General features: G+C 43.4%; 1 protein-coding gene across 2 annotated transcripts in view; it reads left to right on the forward strand.

Annotated features, from left to right (window-relative positions):
* Window positions 1-337: 337 nt before the first annotated feature.
* igsf3 (immunoglobulin superfamily, member 3) overlaps window positions 338-23,203 on the forward strand; it is an 86,511-nt gene continuing 63,645 nt past the window's right edge. For both annotated transcript variants that reach the window (XM_086124306.1, XM_086124307.1), the window contains exon 1: window positions 338-883. In XM_086124306.1, the coding sequence (XP_085980432.1) occupies window positions 844-883 (40 nt within the window). In that variant the 5' untranslated portion in view covers window positions 338-843. The remainder of the gene's footprint in view (window positions 884-23,203) is intronic.

Genomic DNA, 23,203 nt, shown 5'->3' on the forward strand with positions numbered 1-23,203 from the left:
GGTTGAGGCAGGGGGGGAGGGTACGACATGCAGATTCAGTTTTCAAAGGAAAGTGCCGTTTGTTCAACTGGCGAAGTTAGCCGGACTTTTGAATTGAAGAAAAAGATTGATTGTCATATTATAATTATTATTGTTTTTTTTAAAAAATGTTATAGTTTAAGCATTTCGGGGTGACATAAGAGGCATCCAAAGTGTGCATTTATATATTCATTGATTAATGAGCTACATTGTGCCACAGCACAAAGCCGTGCCTGCTTCCTCCACAGTGCCCGCCCATTCGGCTTTTACTGGGGCCGATAGTAGGAGATTGATTGCGTCTCCGGGATTTTCTGCGGAAGGAGCACACAGACTGAGATTTGCTCTCTTATCAGCGGAACAAAAAAAAAAGACGTGGGAAAAACCTCCCCAACAAGGACTTAATGCAGCGTCTTTTTAAATTTTTTTTTTAATTCTTGGGTTGGTCCACGTCCCGTGTCGTGCGCTGTTCCAAAGAAAGAGTCGTGCAGGACTTGGAAGTGAGTGAGCCGAAGCTCCGCCGCAGTCTTTGGATGTGTGGCGGTCGTACGCCGGGGAGTGGGTTGGGTCGCCCGGGTGCCTGGCGTAGGTCCTCGGCGATAAGGTGAGCGGAAGAAAGGACTCCCAGTTCTTTTTTTTTTTTCTTTTTTTTTTGTGCTGGGTTGTGCTGATCGCCGCCGGGGGAGCGTTGGAGCACCTTGTGTGGATTTGTCTCGTCAAAGAGCAGGATTCACCTTACGCTCTTTTTCCTGGTCCGGGAGAGCCGCGGCTAGTTTGTTCATCCAGAAGGGGCGACATCGATTGGGTCGCTGGGCCGGCCAAGGCACGATGGCAACCGGTGTGCTCCTCGTCGCCTTCGCGATGCTCGGTAAGTCAATTAAGACACATTTTAAGAAGTCTCCTTGCGCTGCTGTTTTTTGCATTTCTTTCTTGCATCCACCATGGGTCAGTCATAACCGAATGTAGACGTTTTACTCTATGGAATTGTCCGATTAGAGTCAGGTGGTGACTGTGCATCAAATACAGTTTTTACTACTTAGCCATTAAAGTCAATTTATGTCTGTCAAGGGACATAGTGTATATACTACAAACCATGTCATAAAGTACAAAAATAAAAACTAACCCACAAATATACTGATTACGATAATACAACTATTAAAAAATATCTGAAAACGAGGGGCTAATTAGTGGTCACCAAGGCAACTGAAACCTTTTCAGGCATTGACACGAGCACAGGTTGGTTACGGAGATGTTGAAGTGTCAAGGGTCCAAAAAAAAACTGCGGCTGCATTGACAAGCCACTTTAGAAAGGGGCAGTGACTTTTTTTTTCTTTATGAATTTAATAAGCCATAGCAGTGTGCCCATTTCTGTCCTTCAAAGTAGACCTGACACAGATTGAGCCTCCATGACTAATTATGGCACTTCCTGGTTACTGTTTGTACCTACAAAGACTTCTTGCTTCTCCCCAAAGTATAAACATCAATGGTATCAAATCACTATCTTTTGAGGGGGAAATCACTTCAATGACAAGCCAAAGGTGCAACGATTCTCCAGTGATAAACACGTTACTGAAAGTAGAGTCACCGCAATAACATGTGAGCAGCTGTGCATGTGTGCGCATTGAACTAGGTTAATGTCATATTTAGACCTTAGTCACAGATTAACCCTATAGATGCTCACAGTCTGGTGTGGATTGCCTACTATTGTTTGGAGTTGCCACACACATATATACACACGCACACATAGCACTGACGCACACCTGGATGATAAATCACGTCAGGATGTGACATCACTAAGCTTTGTCATACACTCAGACACCCTTTTGCAAGTTTGTGGTTAACATCCATTTGTCACCCAAGTTCCACTTTATTGGGTGTCTCACAAGCTATGACACAGTGTGACTGATGGAAGCAAACATTCGTAGACACAAGCTTGCTGGCACCAACGCACGCCCCCAAACAAACACCAGATGGCTTTTGCGCCTTCTTGAATATGGGAGGCCTGTCATCAACCAAGGGGGTTGAATGCTGGCGGGGGGAGAAGGAGGAGGGTGGCTACGGGCCCCAACTCGGCCAAGAGGATTACCGTTTGCGCCTGGCTGCCTCTTGCCGTCCCATTTCAGGCACTGTCACTAGGGCACGAGTGGTTTTCCAATTGATAAACGCCACAGATTTTATCTCCAGTGAAGGCCGGGGGAACTGCTGGTTCTGCTATTACATAATAAAATGAATCACGCGGTGAAATTGGAAGCGGTTTGTGCGGGTGGTAAGTGTAGGTGTGTGTCGGTGTGTGTATGCATCATGGTTCAAGGGGCTTCATGATCTTCTCACAAGGTGACATGTTGCTTGCATTACGGTGGATATCGATTGGGCAATAAGCGACATGTTGCTGAAGTCATTGGCTTGTTTACTTGTCAGTAGCGGGAAACAAGGTAATGGCTAATGCATCGCTTTAGTGTTGTAGTAATTACAATAACGTATGGCACCTCCTGTAAAAGTCAAATGGCCCGTTTTGTGTACAGTTCAGGATTCTGCATTTTTGGAAGAAGAGAAATTGAACGAAATTTGAGAATTCAAACAAATCTTAAAAAAAACAACTCAAGGTGAGCATGAAATGATAACCCCTATTTTAGCCACGTCTATGACTTTTTATTTTGATCACCCATGAAAATCCTAGAATAATGGTGCCCACTACCCCCCAAAAAAGTTTATAGTTGCCAATAGGTGCCACAAAATAGCCATTAATACAGGTTGATTCCCCCCCCCCTTTTATTTACCCAACATCAAAGGATTTGGTACTTTTTTTGTGACATCGGTATAGTTACATGAAGCAAGCGATTTTTCAAAGTGTCATTTAGTATGATAGTTACAGTAGTGTTTCCTTGTTGTAGTTGTAGTGGTTGACTTCTTTTTACACTTTATACCATCATCAGTGTTGAATTTTTTTGTCTTAGTATTAACACGATACCCTAGCATGACAGTTATGAATTTTATAATGTCTGGACAAAGTTAATTTCAGGAAGATGACAGCTTGACCGTGGAAAGCATTGTTTTTTTAGTTCTATTATTTCCTGTGGGGGGAAAAGCTGACTTCAAATTGGAGGTCAACCAACATCCCGACAGGATTGTGTCCGACCTTACTGTAATTTGGAGCTGTCCATCTTCCTTCTCTCCCAGCTGGATGAGCCAAATAAAAAAACCAAAAAAAAAAAACAAGCGAGTGCCAAATTGAGCTCCCGGCAAAACTCCAACCAGGCAACCGCAATACGTTTTTCACACAAACAAAAAAAATCAAGAAAGAAATTGAAGAAGCTGTTCTTGCCACAGGAGCCATTCAAGGCAGTTCTGTTACTTCACTTTACATCTTGCATCAGGACTTTTTTTTTTTTTTTTTTTGCTGAGTTTGCAACTAGATGTGTGTTGACGTGCGAGATTATTTGTGTGATGTAAACCCGACAAAGAGCAGCGCCCCAAGGCGCACATGCTTGTTAGTTTTTCAAACATGGAGTTAGAGACTCCTGCGTGTGTGTGAGTGTGTGTGTTTTTTAATTTGAAAGGTGTGTGTGTGCGTGTGTCTACCTATGTAAGACTGTTTGGGGGGGGCAGCCCCACAACTAAGTATGGTATGCAATTGAGAGAGCTGGATTATTAGGTGTTCATAGTCTTGATTTGCAGTGCGTGTTTCAAAGAGCCATAAATCTTTTATTTTTATTTTTAGCTTGCACATTAGTATATTATTGCTTTTATAATATTACAAAAACCTGATGTGTTTGAGGAAAAGAAGCAAGAGCAGATATGAAAAAAAATGTAGAAGAGGTTACTTGCATCTGGAAAAAAAAAGATAATTGCTGACCATTCTCGTTGCACTAACCTGGATCCCAGACAAGTAAGGACTTTAGAATGTTAAAATATTTGTTTGATTGTTTAAAATATTTGTATTTTATTGTTTGGTTCATGTTGTCATTGCCCATAGTTGACCTTTCTTAATTGCGGTCAATTTGAGCATCCGTGCATGTGGGTTCTTGTGCAACCAGATAAATGTATCACTTGATATCCAATTTTTGAAAAATCTGAATTGTAATTGGGCATTTGGACCAGTTGTGTTAATCTGGAAGTGCCTGAAAACACAAACATGGATCAGAGAGTGTAATCTTGTGGATGTGTTGACTCTTTTGTAATTGGGCATGCCTCACAGCGAAATCAAAACTTGGAAAATAGCGAAATAGTTTAATAGAATTTAAAAAAATGTTTAAGGGTTGTAGTTTTTCATTTTTATTTTTAAGGCCATGGTTGTTTCATCATCTTCTACCCAGGAACCGATGACAATGTCACGTTTAAAAAAAAAAAAAAAAGTATTTCTCGCGCTGAATAATTTCACTGAGTATAAAGCCATTCTTGAAAATTTGGGTCGATCACACAACACAAAAGCACTTGTGTAACCGATCTTTTTATATTATGTTTACAGCCATTACGCGCGTTTCTGAGTGGTGCCAAAACTCAATGCTCTATATTCAATAATTCATATGTACATTTGAGTGTTTCAAAGAGCTTTGTGGCACTGTTGGTGTGCAATTTGACACCTCCGAAGAGGAGACTACGTCAAGAATTTCAACAATTTAAACAATGCGTGCCCCCCATTTAGACTGACACATTTCAAAACGGAGGATTTCAAGTTTGCGCTGCCACTCCCCGATGCCCAACCTTGTTCCTAATGGGACCCAACAGCTGATGCCCAGAACGCTCAGGAGTCAGCTGTGCCTGCGCTTGGAATGTCGTCTACGTGTCGGATGACACAAAGGCGGCGCTGTTGGGATTGTAGGAAAAAAATTCCACCACTCGCTGTGTTGTGTAGCTCTCCACAAATGCACAACTTAGGCATCGCTGCCCCCTCTCTCCCCCCCAACAACCATGAAACCTTGTCTTCATGCAGGGACATGTTGAGTCGTGCGCCAGCCTTCGTCTCTGCTCCCTTTTGCCCCCCCCCCCCCCCCCACCCTTGTTATTCTTCCATGCCTGCTATATTCCGTACTCGTGTGCGTCCTCCTTTGCGTCGTAAGATCGTTTTTGTGTGCTCCCATGACAGCATGCCTTTTGTTCCGTTGCTCGCGTCGCATCATAACGTCAACTCAAGTGACATGGGGGGGGGGGGGGGACAACAACCTGGAGAGGATGTGGAAGACAATCAGCTTGTCAGTCACCCAGCACCTCTCTGATGGTTTCCTGTAAATAACGATGAAAGCTCAGATGTGTATAGAAAACATGTGTCCGTTGGCTGCGGGCTGAGACGTCTCTTTGTCGACGATCAGTTGTGCTTGCAAAGGAACGGTGTCGTTTGTGTTGACTCTTACATTAAATAAAGGCCCCCGCAAAGAGGTACAGTAAGTCGTTGAATGGTGTTTTCTACCTACATGGCAATCGACAGGCCTGTCATACAGATTTCGCAGCCACGTATGGAAACTCACACCAAACGACCACGTTTTACTGCCATTGGCCTCTCAGGCAGAAATGTCTTTGCTCCCCCCTTTGTCGACAAGGCCCTACTCACTGTTGACACATTTCTCTTGGCAAAATCGGTGACGACAAGCTCGTGTGCGTAGCACCTCGTCAGCTGCGGTTGTAAGTTGGCAGACATCACGTGGGCGGCAGCGCACATTTATGTTGCTCGTTGTAACATTCGAGCTTACACAAGAATAAACATCGCATGCTAACGTTCTGCTCTTGATACTCGACAGACTCCACTGCTTTCTTTAGCGGTCAAATCACTATTGGCAGCGCTGACCTACATTTTACAGCCTAAATTCTAATAATGGTTCTAAGATAATGTATTTATTGCTGGCAGTCTATTCTTTTCATATCGACAAAAGGAATTTGAATTACCGTATTGGCCCGAATATCAGACGGTGTTTTGTGCAAGAAAAAGTGGGGGTCGTCTTACATTCAGGGTCTAGATATTATACCCATTCACGACGCTAGATGGCGCCAGATATCATTAAAGCGAATGCTGAACTTGACTTCCCAGGCCAAAGTGAACCCGTGTCACGAAGAAGAAAAATAAAAAATAGCGGTGAGAAGAAAATAATAGAAGAGATAACAGAAAATGGAGAAACGTAGCGACAATCTGGAGAAAAGTGGGTCAAAGATTGGCCAGGTTAACCGGCAGCTGAGGAGAAGTTATGATGCAATTTACATTTCATAAACCGGAAGCCATTCATTTACGAATGTGATTGCACTTTAGTTGACATATTTAAATGTTCAGAAATTTCATTTCTTTGTCAATGTTTTTAAGTCCAAGTGTTGCATTCATCTGTATTGCAGTTTCCCTCCTGTATGTTACGAAGCGGGTAAACCGAATGCTACAAACTAAACTGTTAGTTTAGGGTGACCCTACTGCTGATCATTTGCGACCGGTGTTTTGAAGAGAGACTCTCACCCAAACCTGAGACTCCGATATGATACATCCCTCCAGTTCATATCCAAAGATAAGGGAGCATGTGAAATGAATCACGTTCTTGAGGGAGGCTTCCTGTCTGCGGCAGTGATTCAGCAGAGAATGGCTGAAACTAAAGCACAAGAGCAAGATAACTGACAGGACTCCTCCACATCCCAACTTCCTGCCAGGTTTTTTTGTTTTTTTTCTTTGACATGGCCTTTTCTCCAAAATCCTATCTCATTAATTTGGCAAAGTGACCTAAAAAAAACACCCCCTTGGTGATTCTGTTGGACCACTTCACTGTGTTCTTCTCAGCTGAATGAGTGGCCCTCCAGCTGCCTCCTCCTCCTCCTCATACTCCTCCAGTGAGTAGCCCCTGACCTCCTCCCCCACTCCAAGTCCAAACAGTGCGCTGCCTAGCCCGGCTCTTCTTCAAACAAATCCATTTAGAAAATGCCCCCACCTGAAGGGCGATCCAAAAGAGATTTCCAACTCCCTCAAGGCCACACATTTTTATCTCGAAATAATATTTTACAACAAAACATTCTCCTCCCTCGAGGGTTTTTGTTATCACACTTTCAGTGAAAAAAACCATTTCTATTCCCAATCAGTTTGTTTTCAACCACATGGCCGATACACAATTGTGACGAGTGCGTTAACTCCGCACAGTGCAGAAAACACCGCTGGACAATTGCTTCCTCCTGCACGTGTAGGCGGGAGCAGGGTAATAAAAAGCACAGTGTAACTACACCAAAGCTGTCATCACAGACAACAAGGTTAGCGACGCCGGTAATTCATTATCCCTGTTGGTACATGTCCACATTGGCTTGTTTACCTCTGGAAATGTGTTGCCGGATAGGAACGTGCTGAATCTGCGAATGTGTGAGCTCGATTGCTGCTTATAAGAGTGCAAATCTCCAAATCCAAACAATACTGTATTGGATCTGCTTTAATGTATCCATGCAAAGACCTCTTTTTTTTTTTTTTTTTATGCACAAGAAAATGTTGAAAATTCTGCAATACAAAAAAAAAAAAGCTCTTTCTTGGCGCAGGTTGATAAACGGTGATGTAAATGAAAGCTCCTTGGCAAAAGGAGGTGCAAACAAGAAAGAACACGGCAGTTAAGTCGTTAGCAAATTATACAGTAATGATGTCACGACTGGGCAAAAAAAAAATGTTTCTGACCTGTCACTGCTTTCTGTTGATGATGATCCTGCGTTTACTGCCCTGAAGTTAAAGACACGTGACTGTATTTTGGAGACCGTTTTGGTTAAAAACAGACTGCGTTGTTTTGGGCAACCTTTGAATGACCTGAATCTGCAAACATTTTAAAAATCAAGTTGGACTTTTTTTTTTTTTTTGAAGGAAAGATATTTTTCCATGGAAACACTAAAAGCACTCCTCTGAAAATGGAAGTGAGAACATGTTAAGTATTACATAACCATGCGCGAGGATGGAGCAACCAAAACCATGGTGGACCACAGGATTGTTGTTTTGACGTAATCTCGCAAATCGTGCATTTATGTCTCCACCACTTCCACCAACAAATTCCAGGCCCATCTATGCACAAATAAAGGCTATTGAAAATATATACCAGTGTTTTTTGTGGTATGTGGCCGGGCACGTACTCTGTATAATACAGTTGTGCAGTGATTCTTACAGTTTACCTGCGAATGAGAATTGTTTTGATGATGTTGTCAAATGGACGCAAACATTTTCAAAAACATGACAGTTTTTGCCCGAACGTCGTTTAAGCGCACGCTGAGAGAGGCTAGATTGACACAGAAGATTCTCGGGCCCACTTTCAATTTGGTGCTCATTTGTGATATTTTAAATGTATTCTTTTTTGTTTTACTGTCCCATTTCCTCGTTCACTTGGTTCCGTATCACATAGTTGATATAACTCTGTTTACCCATGAAACAACCCACCTGGGCCAGTGGTTAGCGCGTCGACCTCACAGTGCAGAGGTCGTGGGTTCGATCCGGCCTTCCTGTGTGGAGTTAGCATGTTCTCCCCTTGCCTGCGTGGGTTTTCTCCGGCTATTCCAGTTTCCTCCCACATTCCAAAAACATGCACGGCAGGTTTGTCAGGATGAAGCAGATCAGGAAATGGATGGATGGATGGACAACCCACGTGCTCCAACCTCCAAATTGCAGGTCAATTTATGACGAGTACTGCACAATGACATTTTTTTTTGTGTTGTTTAGATAGACAGGGGTGTATGTATATCACCAAAAGCTCCCGCTGACGCAGTCAAAATGTACGCTGCAGTTTCACTGGCAAACAGCCAAGACTTATTTTCAATCCACATTTCAGAAACTTCATTCCAATAGTAGTTGCGCAATTCCGTGATTTTTTTTACTCTTTTTTTTTTTCCTTGTGCCACCTGAATACAAACAAATGTAATTGTGTCACTTGCTCACTTGCAAGAATGCAATATATATCAAGCCTAAGGTTGTTTTTTAAAAAAAACATTTGTGGGTTTTTTCCATGTCTCACTCTGAGCAATTATTGGCATCATGACAGTGATGGGATTGATGAATGGGAAATGCTGTCATGTTGGTGTTTCAGAGGGGCAAATCTTTGTGTATTTATCAGCTGAATCCACCTTGGACGGCTTTGCCAAGCAGTCCAACTAAGACCCATCCCCCCCTTTGGGATTTTTGTCTGCTCCGCCCTTCTTGCCCTCAGGCTTTGAAAGTGATAATGAAGGGCCAAGCCAGAGGCTTCCGCTTTACTTCTTTTCACACACACACACGCGCGCGCGCGCACGCTCACGCATATGCCGGATCCCACATCACAAGATGCTGCGATCATTCATTGTAGCCTTGCTCCCCACCTTCATGGATGCCACACTGGTGGGATTCTCAGCAGGTCTTGTAACTATGGCGACCACTCCCCACCTGCGACGAGATGATCCATATTCAGTAGCTCACACTCCCGATGTGCGCGACTAATTGTCTGTATGCGTTTTTTTTTTGTAATTCTAAAATTACGCTTTTGTCCCTGTAAAGAGCATTCCGCTCAGACTGCCGTTATGCTCCGTTGATGTGCTTTCTCCCCACTTTTAAGGGTTGTGTGTCTAATTGCTTATTCATATAAATGCAAGAATTTGTGAGCACGTGTCTTTTGCTGCCTCAAAGGCAAAATGACTGACAATGGCAGAAAAAGTCTTTTTGAAGCGCACTAATTAATAGTTAATTCGCCCCCCCCATCCCCCACCCAATCTGCGGCTTAATCCGCAAACCTGCGAACTGATAGCGAGAGCTGCCAGTCACACAAAATCTCGCCAGCGTACATAAAGTAGACGCAGCTGTCACGTCACAATCGTGCACGAGCACAAGATGGATAATTAGGGACGACAGTGCAGTTTGGGGGGGTGGGGGAGTATCCATTTTTACTAATCAACACCAACACTCAAAGTGATTGCGCTTGAACATGACAATATTAGCAGGCTTTGCTTTGTGTGTGTGTGTGTGTGTTGTATGTTCATGATTTGATATTTGAATTGGATAAGAGTCATTGTCTGTTGGATGAATGAGGCATGGTTGGGGGTTGGGATGATGGGACGAGTCGGGGAGCAGGTGTTCATATGGAGTTAATGGTTTTGGCAAGAATGTCTCTTTAATGTAGGAGGGCTGTGTGTGTGTGTGTGTGTGTGTGTGTGTGTGTGTGTGTGAGCGTTGGGGGCTGGTGCAAACCAGTTTTGCAACTTACCTTGAACACCATTGGTGAACGCTTTGCCCCCACGGTTAGAAAACGGCCACATCTGAGCATGACCGCCATGTTTAAACAGCTAACTGATGCAATGTCATGTGAGCCACTGAAAGCTATGGATGAATAGAGTTTGCCGCTCTTAGGTTTCCAACTAAGATAATAAATACGTCGGAAGCTCTAGATTCAGTGTGTTTTGTGTCATGGTTTGGCATCAGATTTGTTTGGGTTTTGGAACAAGTTTTCTGATAGGAAATAATGGAGGAAGAAAGCAGAGTCAAAAAGTCATCACCATAAAACAATTATTACTGGACAACAAAGTTTAAAATGTTCGAAGTGTCATATTAACGGTGTTAGTTTTAAAAAATCATGAACCATCTCATATAGTTTCATTTTTATTCCTATTACAAGTGTAAAAATAAAACAGTTATAAACTGTCAAATGTAAGAACAATAAAACATTAACCAGTAACGCGTACAGGGTGATTCTTTGAATGGGGGTCTGCTTATGTCAATTACCTTCCTGGCAAAAGCGAACAAAAAAAAACCCTCAAAACAAAGTCAAAATGTTTTTCGTGAATACTTCTGATTTTGGAGGCACATATTTCCCTCAAATCATGGTGAAATTCAGAATTCTGCTAACTCGGGGGGTGGTTTTCTCTTGAACTTCTCTTTTGATACTCCCAACACCAAAGAAAAAGCAAAATACGTCTTTTTTTTAATACTTTTCAAAACGGATGGTTTTTTTGTAGATTTTCTTTTATTTTTTGGTAGTGTTTTCATTCTGAATTCTACCTCAGGGCCGTTCTACTTTTGAGATTTTTATCCGTGCCTCCCCACCGGAAACACAATAATAAACATTTTGTGAAATCAACACTTTTGTGAAGGTCTTTTCAGTTTGCGCCTGGTTTTCGTTACGATCACCTCCGAGCAGGGACCACAGCGCTTCAGTGCAGACTTGCCCTTATTTGGAAGCGGTTGCTTAGCGGCCTGCCAGGAAGTCGCATGAATCCTTTTCCCGCTGGCTGGTTTACTGTATTGCTGTTACCCCTCTTGAAATCACGCCCCCAGCTCCGCTACTCCCGAACTTGGAACATTTTTCAAGGCGCTGCGTGATGCCCTCTAACCACATGCCCAATGACTGAATGGGTTTGTCGATGGCGCGCTCCGCTCTACGAAATGCTTTGTGAAAAGGCCTTAAGCATTTCAATCAAAAGTGAGCATTATTGTCTTTTTAAACGCCGATCCCATTTTTGCAAGTGCACCCAATGTCGTGGTCTGTGTGTGTGTGTGTGTGTGTCGATCGTTGAGTTGATCACAAGCACAAATTTGTCGTAACTTTGTGATTAGAGACAAGAGAAGCGCTCTTGTCACCCAGCTGCAGCTTGAATAATTTATTCCGAATAAGGTTAGGAGAGAACAATCTTCAAACAAACCCCATTTTACTTGCGCGTCGGAATGTTGACACCGCTGTGCCATATGTGACTCTGAATGGTTTTTATCCGTTTTGGCACGGCCCGCGACTGCGATGTGCAGCTGCATATCTGCAGTTTGAAATTAATGTAGCATTTAGAGAGCATTTGTTTCATGATGCGTGACACCGCAATAAAAGGTATACAACGTTTGGCCTCGGGAGTGTTGAATCGATGGCACTTGAGCTCTTGTTTTATGAGCAGAAAAATGGATTAATCGGTCGTTGCAAATTCTGTAGATTGTGGGGAATAACATGACACAAGACATGGTAAGTTGTGCTACATTTATGCTGCGGGCCGTCTGATGGGCTCCATTATTCAGGCATGGAAGCAGGAGTTCACAACCTTCAATTGCTAGAGGTGAGGGACTCAAGTCAGGCTTAAAATACTTGTGAAAGACTTGATTTCGAATATGAAAATCTGTAGTTTCAAGATGGTGTCATTTTTTTTGTTTTTTTAAAAGAAAAGTTATATTTAGTGTAACACGCCCAAACCTGGCAACCCAGCAGTATCCTGTGATGCGGACTACAGAGGGCAGCTTTTGAAGCATGCGTCAGAGGAAGCGCCGAAGTTTTGGATTCAAGAATGATGCTTTTTTTTTTCTTTCAAAATCTGTTAAAAAAAACAAAAAAAATAAATAAAGAATGGCAACATGCAAATGTTGCCACTGAAATATAAAATGTGCAACTATTTCTCCATTGTGAGACAAATAAAGGCTTTCTTATCGTATCTCATCTTACTATGACACACAAAAACACAGTTGGCTATATTAGCTTGACAGTTTAGCTTCCTCTAGCTGCTCAAACATCAATTAAGCTTCATGCTGGTGATGTGTTTATTGAGAAAACAAAATAATAGACAATATAAGGCTAGTTTTGTCACCATTAAAAAACGGCTAACATGGTAGTGCAACTCACTTGGGGAAATACTACAGATACAATTATAAAATGGCTAATGTGCCAATATATGTTGTTACTGAACACGAGTATACGGCATAACTTCTAATTTGTTAGAAATTGAGTAGAGATGGGACTTAAATTATTTTATGTGGATAGCAATTTATGAAAGCGCGATCGTTTATATAGTGCATTCAGTCTAATGCCCAGCCCTTGTTTTCAAAAGTCTTAACCCTGACCTTGAAGTCAACCCAGCTAGCATGACTCCAATCTACGGAGGGGAAGATCCAGACGGAAATAATACGATTTCAGTCACAGTGTGTTTCCTGCGTGAGCAGACACAAAACCAAATTGGCTGCCATTGATGAGATATTAAAATGGAAATCTTTGAAAATATCTTTTAAAGACTTCCAAAGACTCGCTGAATGCTCATTATCCATTTCAAACAACGCTTTAAAAAAAAAGCATCACTTCCACATCGCGGTTCAATTGAGAGGCAAATCAGCCGCGGGAGTGGGTGGAAAAAAGCAGAGAGTGCTGGAATTTTTGTCTTTCAGCATTCACTTAAAGTCACTACGATCACTTGCAAAATATACAGCTGAAATGTATGTTTTGGAATTCACTTCCTACAATTTATATTCCATAGCCACTCACAAAATTTCTTTTGATGACATTCTAGAGCCGAGTTCTGCCTCATATTGGGCCGACTGTTCCAGGAAACTGGTCGACCTCAACTTAGTTCATATCTTGCCATGGAATCATCTAAATAATAAAATTTGGTAAAATAAAGAATTGTAAAATTCGCAGGTCACACATGATTGAAGACAACAGAGCAGGATGTTAATGTCCCAACAATATCGATCCCAAGAAGAAGTGAAACCACAAACTGCTGGGAGGAAATGTGAAGGCACTACCGAGCTGAACTATTCACTGTAGTTTGCAGTTGAAAACAGAAGCGTTGTGATCTGAGTCAGGTTACCTTGCATCCATTCATTGTCCATAGCGCTTGTCTTGTAAACTGTGGATTGGTTGTCAGCCAATCACAGGGGGTCTATAGACAAACGATCCATTCGCCACTGTGGACACTTTACCATCTTCAATGAATCTAATATGCTTGTTTTGGGGGTGTAAGAGGACCTCGAAGGACCCAGAGAGAGCCCACGCAAGCCAAGATGTGCATGATGAATGCGCTTTTATGTAAAATGCAATTACGGTATTGGCGGTATTACTTTGTTCCAACGTGCTGTATTAATTTCAGTAATTTTCCACATGCTGTTTATTCAGGCTGCAGGTTTTCCTGTAAGTAAACTCGTGAGTTGAAAAACGTCTTTTCCAAGAGTGCCGCGTAAAACGAGCGGCAGTTCAAAGGGAAGTAAACAAACGTTCAACATTGAAGCAACCGAAATCATGGGGCTCCCAAACAAACAAGAGAATGACGTGGCGTGGCCACATGTGCGCTCAGCTTGTACAGCCCCCTCCAGTGTGTTTGGGTGTACACTTTCGCTCAGTGTACGGGAGCACACTTCGAAGTTGGAATCAGGCGTGAAAATACCCCCCCCCCCCCCCCCCCCACCCCCGCTGCAACCGTCCTGCACTCACCAGCTGTTATATGCAGCCACACAGGTGGGGTCATGGCGCCCGTAGCCCAGGGGAGCCATGATTTAAGAATAGTTAGCTTAGCGCAGGAGGCCGATGGATGACGTGAAGCGCGTGTAACAAAAAGCAGGGGCCCGATTTCAGCTTCATGATCTGGCAGGTCAAAATGCATTTTTTGAGGCCCAAACATGGTTTGTTTTTATCGTTGGCATTTTCAGAAGCGATGTATTGTATTTTCGGGACAAGGTAATAGGGTCACTACATGCAGTATATCAGCAAGTAACAACTGGTATTTTACTGCCTCTGCAGAAAGCTCGGCGTATAAATGGAGCGTGCTTCGTGAAGCAGCCCGGATAATTATTTTTACGTTGCAAAAAGTGTCTTTACATTAACTTTGGCACCCCGAGCTTCGATAATTTAATAGAGTCAGAGGCATCAGACTGAGCGGAACCACGTGTCGGGCCATATTATGCTCGTGCGTTCTCGCTGTGCCGATGTCTAATGAGTCTTACGTGTAACTGCGGTGAATAAATTACTCTTAAGCAACCTATCGTGATGGATGTTACGTTCATTAATGCCGCAAACAAAGTTGCAACCATTCATAAATATTGCTGAAGAAGCTACAGAAAGGAAACGGTCTGCGCCGCTGTGCATTCACATCATTCCACAGAATAAGTTACTGTCTTGCCACCTGTTTGTTCATTTGGACCCTGAGAAGAAAAACAAAATTCGACATTGGATATTTTTTTTTCTTCTCTGAAATGGCTGGCAGTCATTCAAGTGATGTTCTCCAAAGATTACACATTCAGATCATCCGTTCATCCGTTTTCGATCGCGCTTGCCATCCTTGGACTGTTCGTCAACCAACCGCAGGACGCGTATAGAACTATTCACAGACAATTTAGTATTCACTGAACCAACCGGGCGGAGTACTTGGAGGAAAAACCACACATGTACAAGGTGAACGAAAGTCTAGATTTAAATTCCGAGCCTCAGGCCTCTGGAAGGCAGATGTTCCTACAATTTATATTCCATAGCCACTCACAAAATTTCTTTTGATGACATTCTAGAGCCGAGTTCTGCCTCATATTGGGCCGACTGTTCCAGGAAACTGGTCGACCTCAACTTAGTTCATATCTTGCCATGGAATCATCTAAATTATAAAATTTGGTAAAATAAAGAATTGTAAAATTCGCAGGTCACACATGCTTGAAGACAACAGAGCAGGATGTTAATGACCCAACAATATCGATCCCAAGAAGAAGTGAAACCACAAAATGCTGGGAGGAAATGTGAAGGCACTACCGAGCTGAAAGGGCAAAGACAGGATTTCATTCAGGAAGATACGAGAATATTGAGTGCGCTTTCCTTTCAGTTATACTGCGCCGTCAACTCACACGCAATCCCTTTGGTCCGGCGATCTTGTTAAAAAACAGTCTTTTCCGACTAGCTTGGATAATACCTGTCAAGCGGGTCCAACATCAATAATATTGAAACCTTCAAATCCCGTTCTCGCTGAAGCGACAGCAGCATTTGCGCCATTATTTAATGCGATTGCTGTGGAAATGAATAATAGATACAGTAGCATCATATTGACCAGGATCTTTTCTGTCGACAGCACGACGTCTCTATACGGATACAAACAAACCCCGCTTCTGTCAATCGTTGCGTTGTTTTGGAAAAGTCGATTTTGCCCGGACAGGGATTGTTTCATCACACTGCCGCCATATAACCACCCACGCCCACCCCTCCCCCGCATAACTGATTTCCCCCAGAATGTAAATCTTGTAATCCCCCGCACCATGCACGCCACCTGGCTGCCTCTTTTGACTTGAAATTCCACGCACCCAGGAAATGCTGACCCATAATGGAATCCACTTCATCTTCTCATTGTAGCCAACAATGTCATCCTCTCTGCCCCGGTTGAGGCCGAAATGGCCAGTTGCTCTAAGTGTTTGTCAGCTGTTGACTGGCTCGTCTAATGGAAGCTGAAGGCTTGGCCTCTCGTCTTCAATTTGTTTCTCCATGTCATGAGCACCTGTCTCGCGGCTGGCGGGCATCCGCAGGCTTCGATGGGAACTCCGGTTTGATGCTTTTCCATGGAAAAAAGACCTAAACATTATCACTCACCTGCCTCCTAAAACCAGTCCGGATAATAAAATAGTCAATAAATATGAGGATTTGTCGAATATTTTACCTCTGGGGAGTTGGTCAGTGGTTGGTTAAGACAGCTCTGCAATGCTGATTTATACATTTCTACATCATTATCACCGCGGGAAGGACATGCCGTCGTAACTGGGGAGGACACAGCTAGAATTGTAATATGAGATGCTGCAGGGAGCTCATCAATCACAGGTTGAAGAATCTCAGATTGCTGGGAGGGGCAAATGGCGTCTTTTGTCGCTCCTTGACATGGGTTACCTTCTCCTCGTCTGAGCCCCCCCTGTTCCTGCATATCAACCAAATCAAAAATTTCATTCCTAAATGCTTTATTCCAAATAATTTGATCGGTTTGAAAACTTGGTCCAAAAACCTACTCTGATTGTTTGCAAGAATGAAAACAGGAAGGAGGATTGGTTGATGGATTAATGAGCGAAGAACTATTATGCGGTAAAGTCATCCTTCCTCGATAACCGATAATCCAGATGCGCTTCAAGGGTATTGCGAAAATGATCCTCCTTGACACTGTGAAAAGACATCCTGCAATCAGGGGATATTCTAACCGCACAAATGCTAAGCTGCGGCTGTTTTTCAGGGTAAAGTCACGTTTGTTGATTGACTCATTGTATGAAGGTCACAATCGTCTCTTACCAGATGTGACATGTGTGGCTTTTGTTTGGAGGCTGACAAACCATCGCTTCTCAGAGGTCTTGACCAGTAAATGTGATTAATGCTTAAGTTGAATATTTTTGTGTTTTTTTTGCGGACGGGGGGGGGGGGGGGGTTGACGACTGACAAACCACATCGAAAGAGAAAACAAACACAGGCTTTATTAAAATACACCAAAGGTTGGCTAGCACACACCCGCTACTCGATTGACATGGAAAAAAACAGTTTGATGATGAACAATGTCCAGATCATTTAGGAGGATTTCATTGTCACCCAACCATGATTCAAGTACTGTTTGGGGAAATCTAACTCTTAGTTTATAGGTCCTCATTCATAAACGCTCGAAATGGATTTGAGGAAGAAAAAACCCTGAACTGCTCTGAAATGTCAAAATATAAAGGTGACAATAGGTAATTTTCCACACTCCTCTCTAAAAGAGGCACAGAGAGGCGACGGGAGTATCTCGCTGTCGCATTGGGATTGATCCTGCTATATATAGGCACCAGCAGACTCATTTTGTCAGGCCTGGATGGCTTGGCTGTCTTTTATACCTTCATGAGGACATTTTGGATGCTTGCGTTTATCAAACTCTCTGATCTAGGACTTTACAAGAATGGCCATTTTGCCTCTTAAGGTTGACTATTAACAATCTATGCAACCGTTTTCTCTCTCTGCATTTTTAGGAATTGGTCTGGCTCTTTTTTGCGCCGCGGCAATAATACAAACAGGCCTTAATGCTTTGAGTGCCCTGCAGGGAGAAGAACCACTTCTGAAAAATGCCATGTTCCTGATCTTTCCCTTTGTGTCTCACACATGTAGTGCACATGAGGCAGTTGTACGCTTCAAGATTCTCTTAGTTCCGTGTATTTCTGTAGTGTTCAGCACCCTGGAGGCGGCTGCCGTTCTCTCGCTGGCTTTCACCCTTTCCTTACTTTCATCTTCTCCCGACACCATAACTTCTTTTCCTCTCGCCATTGCTACCTCGCCGTCTGAGAAGCTTCGCAGGGTTTTAGATCTTGGGGATGAATCAGAACCTCTCTCGGGAGGATGGGACATGGACTGCGTCCACGTTCATCCATCCATCCATCCATTTTCTGATCCGCTTTATCCTTACAAGGGTTGCGGGGCGTGCTGGGGCCTATCCCAGCTGACTTCGGGCAGTAGGCGGGGGACACCCTGAACTGGTTGCCAGCCAATCGCAGAGCACACAGAGACAAACAAACATCCGCTCTCACACTCAAACCTCGGGACAATTTAGAGCAGTGGTCCCCACGCCCCGGGCTGCGGACCGGCAGCGGTCCGCGGGTCATTTGGTGCCAGCTTGCACAGAAAGACTAAATAACTTACATTACTTCCGTTTTATTCATTTCGGAATCTGAAGGTTGTTTTATTTTGAAAAATTGCCGGATTCTCTGTTATATACGTTTACAGTGCTCGTGTCAAACTCAAGGCCCGGGGGCCAGATCTGGCCGGCCACATCATTTTATGTGGCCCGCGAAAGCAAATCAAAGATGTCAACTTCCATGATGCTTGCCAAAATATGGACCAAAATTTCAAATTCTCATATGTAATAAATAAGAGAGAAATTGTCGGCATTTTTTTGGTGCCAAACCCCCCATTACAACAACTTAAACAATAGTTGAATAATCCGTTATTATTGACTTTTTTTGAATGGTTTCAGTCATAATGGCCCTCAAAGGGAAATCCCTGGTCTACAGTATCTCACTCTTGACGCAGGTGAAGGTGGCACTTCTCGGTCACGTGATAGGTTACTACTAAAATGAAACCCAAGAGCTACCAAAATGAGTAAAAAAAAAAAAAAAACCATATTTGGAAAGTTCCTTTGGGAAGCAGCCTATGATTTTTCAAGAAAAAGAAGGCAACATTTAATAGACAGTATCAGGAGTCCTACTTAAGTTTCGGATTTATCTCAACGGGAGATTCCCACACAGCAAGCCCATTCTGCATAATATGTGGCGATGGTGAGTCGTATTTTTCATGCACTTTATTTGTGGTGTATCTTATTTTGAAGGCACATTTAAATGTTACCATAGCGACCAGAGAGTGCTGCGGCCAGATCGGACGTTCTTCGTGTCATGATTCGTGTTTGTTGTTATGTTACAAAAATACCACAGTTTTCATGCAAGTCATATATTTTTCTTGTTGTATTTATCCGGCCCTAAAGGCCAGTCCTTCAAAATCTTGTCTGACATTAAACCTGTCCGTGGGGCAAAAAAGCTTGGGGACCACTGATTTAGAGTGTTCAATCAGCCTGTTATGCATGTTTTTGGAATGTGGGAGGAAACCGCAGTACCCGGAGAAAACCCACGCAGGCACGGGGAGAACATGCAAACAACACACAGGGAGGCCGGAGCTGGAACGCCTCCACGTTCAGCATGTTAAAAAACATCACTGGTCAATGTGTATTCTGCTCCATGTCACAGACAATTTGCCCCTAAAAGTGTTTTATTGTAAAAGTTAATGGGGGTGGGGGGGGGGGGCGAATGTGGGGGACATCTGTTCATTCACACAATAGGAGGCAGGCATTATTCGATTCAGAAACATAATAACAACCCCATCGTTCTGGTTCTGCTTTCTGTGACAGTGTTATTTTTGTAACAAAAGCGTTCAGCAAGTCAGATTTGAGATGACTTTACTTTTTTTAAAATTCATAATGAACGGCTGACAATGTAACACTTGAAGCTTATTACCGGTAAGTTTAGATCCGAAAGACAATCATCTGGGACAGCAGTATGGCCGACGATTTGCAGCATTACTTCTTCGGAGAATGTCGTCCATATGAAAGGGCCTGCGTGAAATGAAAACCAATTAAAGTGAATCATGAATCAAATCAAATCGGGACCTTGTGAATCCAGTCAAATTAATTTTGAAAATCTGAATCAATACTGAGCTCAACAATGAAAGTGATGTATAAAATGTATTGTAATGCAGCTTTTTTTTTTATTCCAACTTTTTTTTGGAGGGGGGGGGCAACACTTCAACTTGCACTTAGCCTCGTCAACAGGGGCTATGTGTGCATTGAGTTTGACGCAAATCAGGAGTGTCTTTGCAATTACTCAAACACACGCATCATCTGCATCACACTGCGCGCGCGTGTCGACTCTGAAATAACGAGGCAGCCGCGTCAGACCGTGACAGTGCAGCCTTGTTTAGTGGAGACGGTTCCTCGCCTCTAAAATAAAAGTGACGTGGATGAGAATGTCACTTTGTCTAATCCAAACTTCCAATGTGCTCAAGACGAATTTTTCCTTGTGGTGCCAGTCACCTCGGAGTTGGGCATGCAAATGCTCGTTTTGCGCAGGTTCATGACGGAACTCTAAAATTGTGTATTCGCACATCTGGTCTTGTGCTTTGGGCACATATCACTTCCACCCTGTGGTGCTTTTATTATACACCTTCCTAGGTGTGCAATTATCACATTTCATGGAAGACTGATGTGAGTAGGCTCAAGTGCTAGTAGCCTTGAAACCCACTGAGAATAAGACAGTGGCCACAAATGATTGGATTAGTGCATCCCCCTCCACCCCTCCATTTAGTATAATCCTCTTTTGTAACATCCTGAATGAGTGTGTGTGTGTGTGTTTTAGAGTCATCTGCCTCTCTCTCCCGGCAACCCGTGTACAGTCAGGCCGCGTGCGGGGTTGGTCCGCGGAGATGGAGCGGCATCCTGCACGAAATGCAAGCTTGATGCGCAGTGTGGGATGCCGCTTATGACACACCGGAGGCAGTGAAGGCAGGAGGAGAGCGATGGAGATGCGTGTTAATAATAGACAAATCTGAGGCCTTATCGAGCAAATATGGGTGCTCCGGGATTGACTCGGATGTGGGGAAGATTCGCGGGTGTGTTGAAGGTGGGGGGTAGAGTTGGATTATTGCGGTTGGGAGGGAGCGGAATGGTGTGATCGGTTGAAGGTCTGTAGGGTTTGGTATGTCATTGTCAGCCTCTAAACAGCCCACAGAGCGACAGGCACTTTGAAGTCTGGTAGAGCTGTTTAAATCCTGCCTGAAAAGACCTCCAGGCGCAAGGCAAAGAGAGGAGACGTTAGAGGAGGCTTGAAGGGCTGAGATGTAGAAGAAGGGATTGAAGGCGGTTGCAACACGGAGTAAGGGGGTTCAAATATAATCACGAGTGAGACAGCAAATTTTCCTCAGCAGATGCCCGTGCGGCATTTTAGATGCACGGGTAATGCGATCTGTTTTTCGGCATGTTGGAGATGAGTCTCCGCAACATGAGAAGCGGTGATGCAGCTGCGGTGCAACACTGAGTCGAAGCGAGCGATGCCAGAAGAGTGCTCTGACATCACAGCGATATAAAGCGGGAATCGCTGGTGCACTGTGGCTTTTTTTTTTTTTTTTACCCTTTTTCTCATATGCTGTTCTGACTGATTTAGGCCGAAATGAACTTGAAAGATCCTAAAGGATTTAGATCCTTGGGTAGCAAAATGTGGTTTTTGCTCGTTCCTGCTGCTGACAAATATGACCACTACAAGCTCGCTCATTTACGGGGCACACAAGCTTTTCTGCTGATCTTGTGCCTCTCGATCGTGAAATCCACTCCGCTACTCAGTGAACTACTACTACTCAGCGATACCATAAAGGCAAATGGAACCTTGCGTCGTTCCAGATAGGCCTTGATTGCAAAGGAAGAATGTCCAGTTGGGGCAATCGTTGACCTCTCCCAACTTGTTTCTCGACCTTATCCCCCATAACATGACAAGTACCTTTTGGTCTGCTCTGATGATGTCATATTCAATGAATTTGTTCCTTCCGAAAAATTGTTCGGTTTCTTACGAGAGTCGTGTGAGTAGTCCTTAATTGATTACGCAAGTTGAGTGGCTCGGGCGTTTAAGTTATAAGGTGATATTTGAGTTCCATCTGTGTAGAAATTCTAATTCTACGAGGGGTCTTTTTACCAAATGCATCATACAACCATGCTCTTATTTTTCTGTTCTTTTCTTCTCTGAGCAAGTAGATTCAAATACTACTAATACTTAAATTGGCACCATGATGGTCAACTGGTTAGCACATCGGCCTCACAGTGCGGATGTGCAGGGTTCGATTCCTGTGTGGAGTTTGCATGTTCTCCCCGTGCCTGCGTGGGTTTTCTCCGGGTACTCCGGTTTCCTCCCGCATTCAAAAAACATGCATGGCAGGCTAATGAAACACTCGAAATCGTCCCTAGGTGTGAGCGTGAGCGCCGATGGTTGTTCGTCTCTGTGCGTCCAGCGATTGGCTCGCGAGCAGTTCAGGGTGTACCCCGTCGACTGCCCGAAGTCATGTGACTCAATTGAGAAGAGATGATTATTTTAGTGTACATCCATTACATTTTGTGATGGGTTTTTTTGGGCAGTGTGCCGTGAGATTTTTATTTTATGTTTTGGCAGAAATTGGCACATCGTGTACTTCAGTAAATTTGCGCCAAAAGTTTAACTCGTTTCATAATTGGATTCCGAGAATCCACGTATTGCACAGCGTTATGAATTGATGCTCATTACAGGGGAGAGAGAGGTTCATTTTCCAGATGGGCCGCAATGTACAAATGAGCAATGCCAATAATGAGCAGTATATAATTACATAGCATTTAGCTTCTTGTTATCTAAAGCCTTTAATAATATCCCTGTTGCATTCCCTGGAGTTTTATCTGTAAATGTACCTGGGTGAGTGGGAGTTTGAGCCCCCTCCCATTCTTGAAAGCAATATCCAGCATTAATGCTTCAATGGAGCTGATGTGCAGATGATTGTCTCCTTTGGCCAAATTAAGAATTTTCACTTCTGAGTTTGTAATATTCCGTTTTTAAAGATCATACAAATTGTGAGGACGATCCTGAGCTTCGTAGCCCGATGAAACAAGTGGGGGGGGGGGGCTTTTTGAAGAAAAATAACTGTACGTTATGATTACTGTCGCCATTCTTTTTTTTTTTTGGTTTGAGTAACGATGGCAGCTCAATTTAAATCCTATTCAAGGACTCTTAAAAGACATTTTGAGTGGGTTTAAGCTGCACACGAGTGCAATGGGCCTCAATTGCAGTTGACAGAAGACCTGACCCTTTATGCACAGAAAGGAAATGATGAATGAGGTAGCCCGGCAAATTTGCATGACACACACCACACACGTGTATGTAAAAGTACGAGTGCACGCAGAGCAAAAACACTCCCACCCCCTTGAATTGTGCTCACGGAATTGGACACAAGGTTCAAAGGTCTCATCCTTTTTCAGCGAAATATGCCGA

Source organism: Hippocampus guttulatus, chromosome 11 (genome assembly GCF_054856545.1).
Source record: "Hippocampus guttulatus isolate MCC_2025c chromosome 11, RoL_Hgut_1.0, whole genome shotgun sequence".
In the NCBI taxonomy this organism is placed as follows: Eukaryota; Metazoa; Chordata; class Actinopteri; order Syngnathiformes; family Syngnathidae; genus Hippocampus; species Hippocampus guttulatus.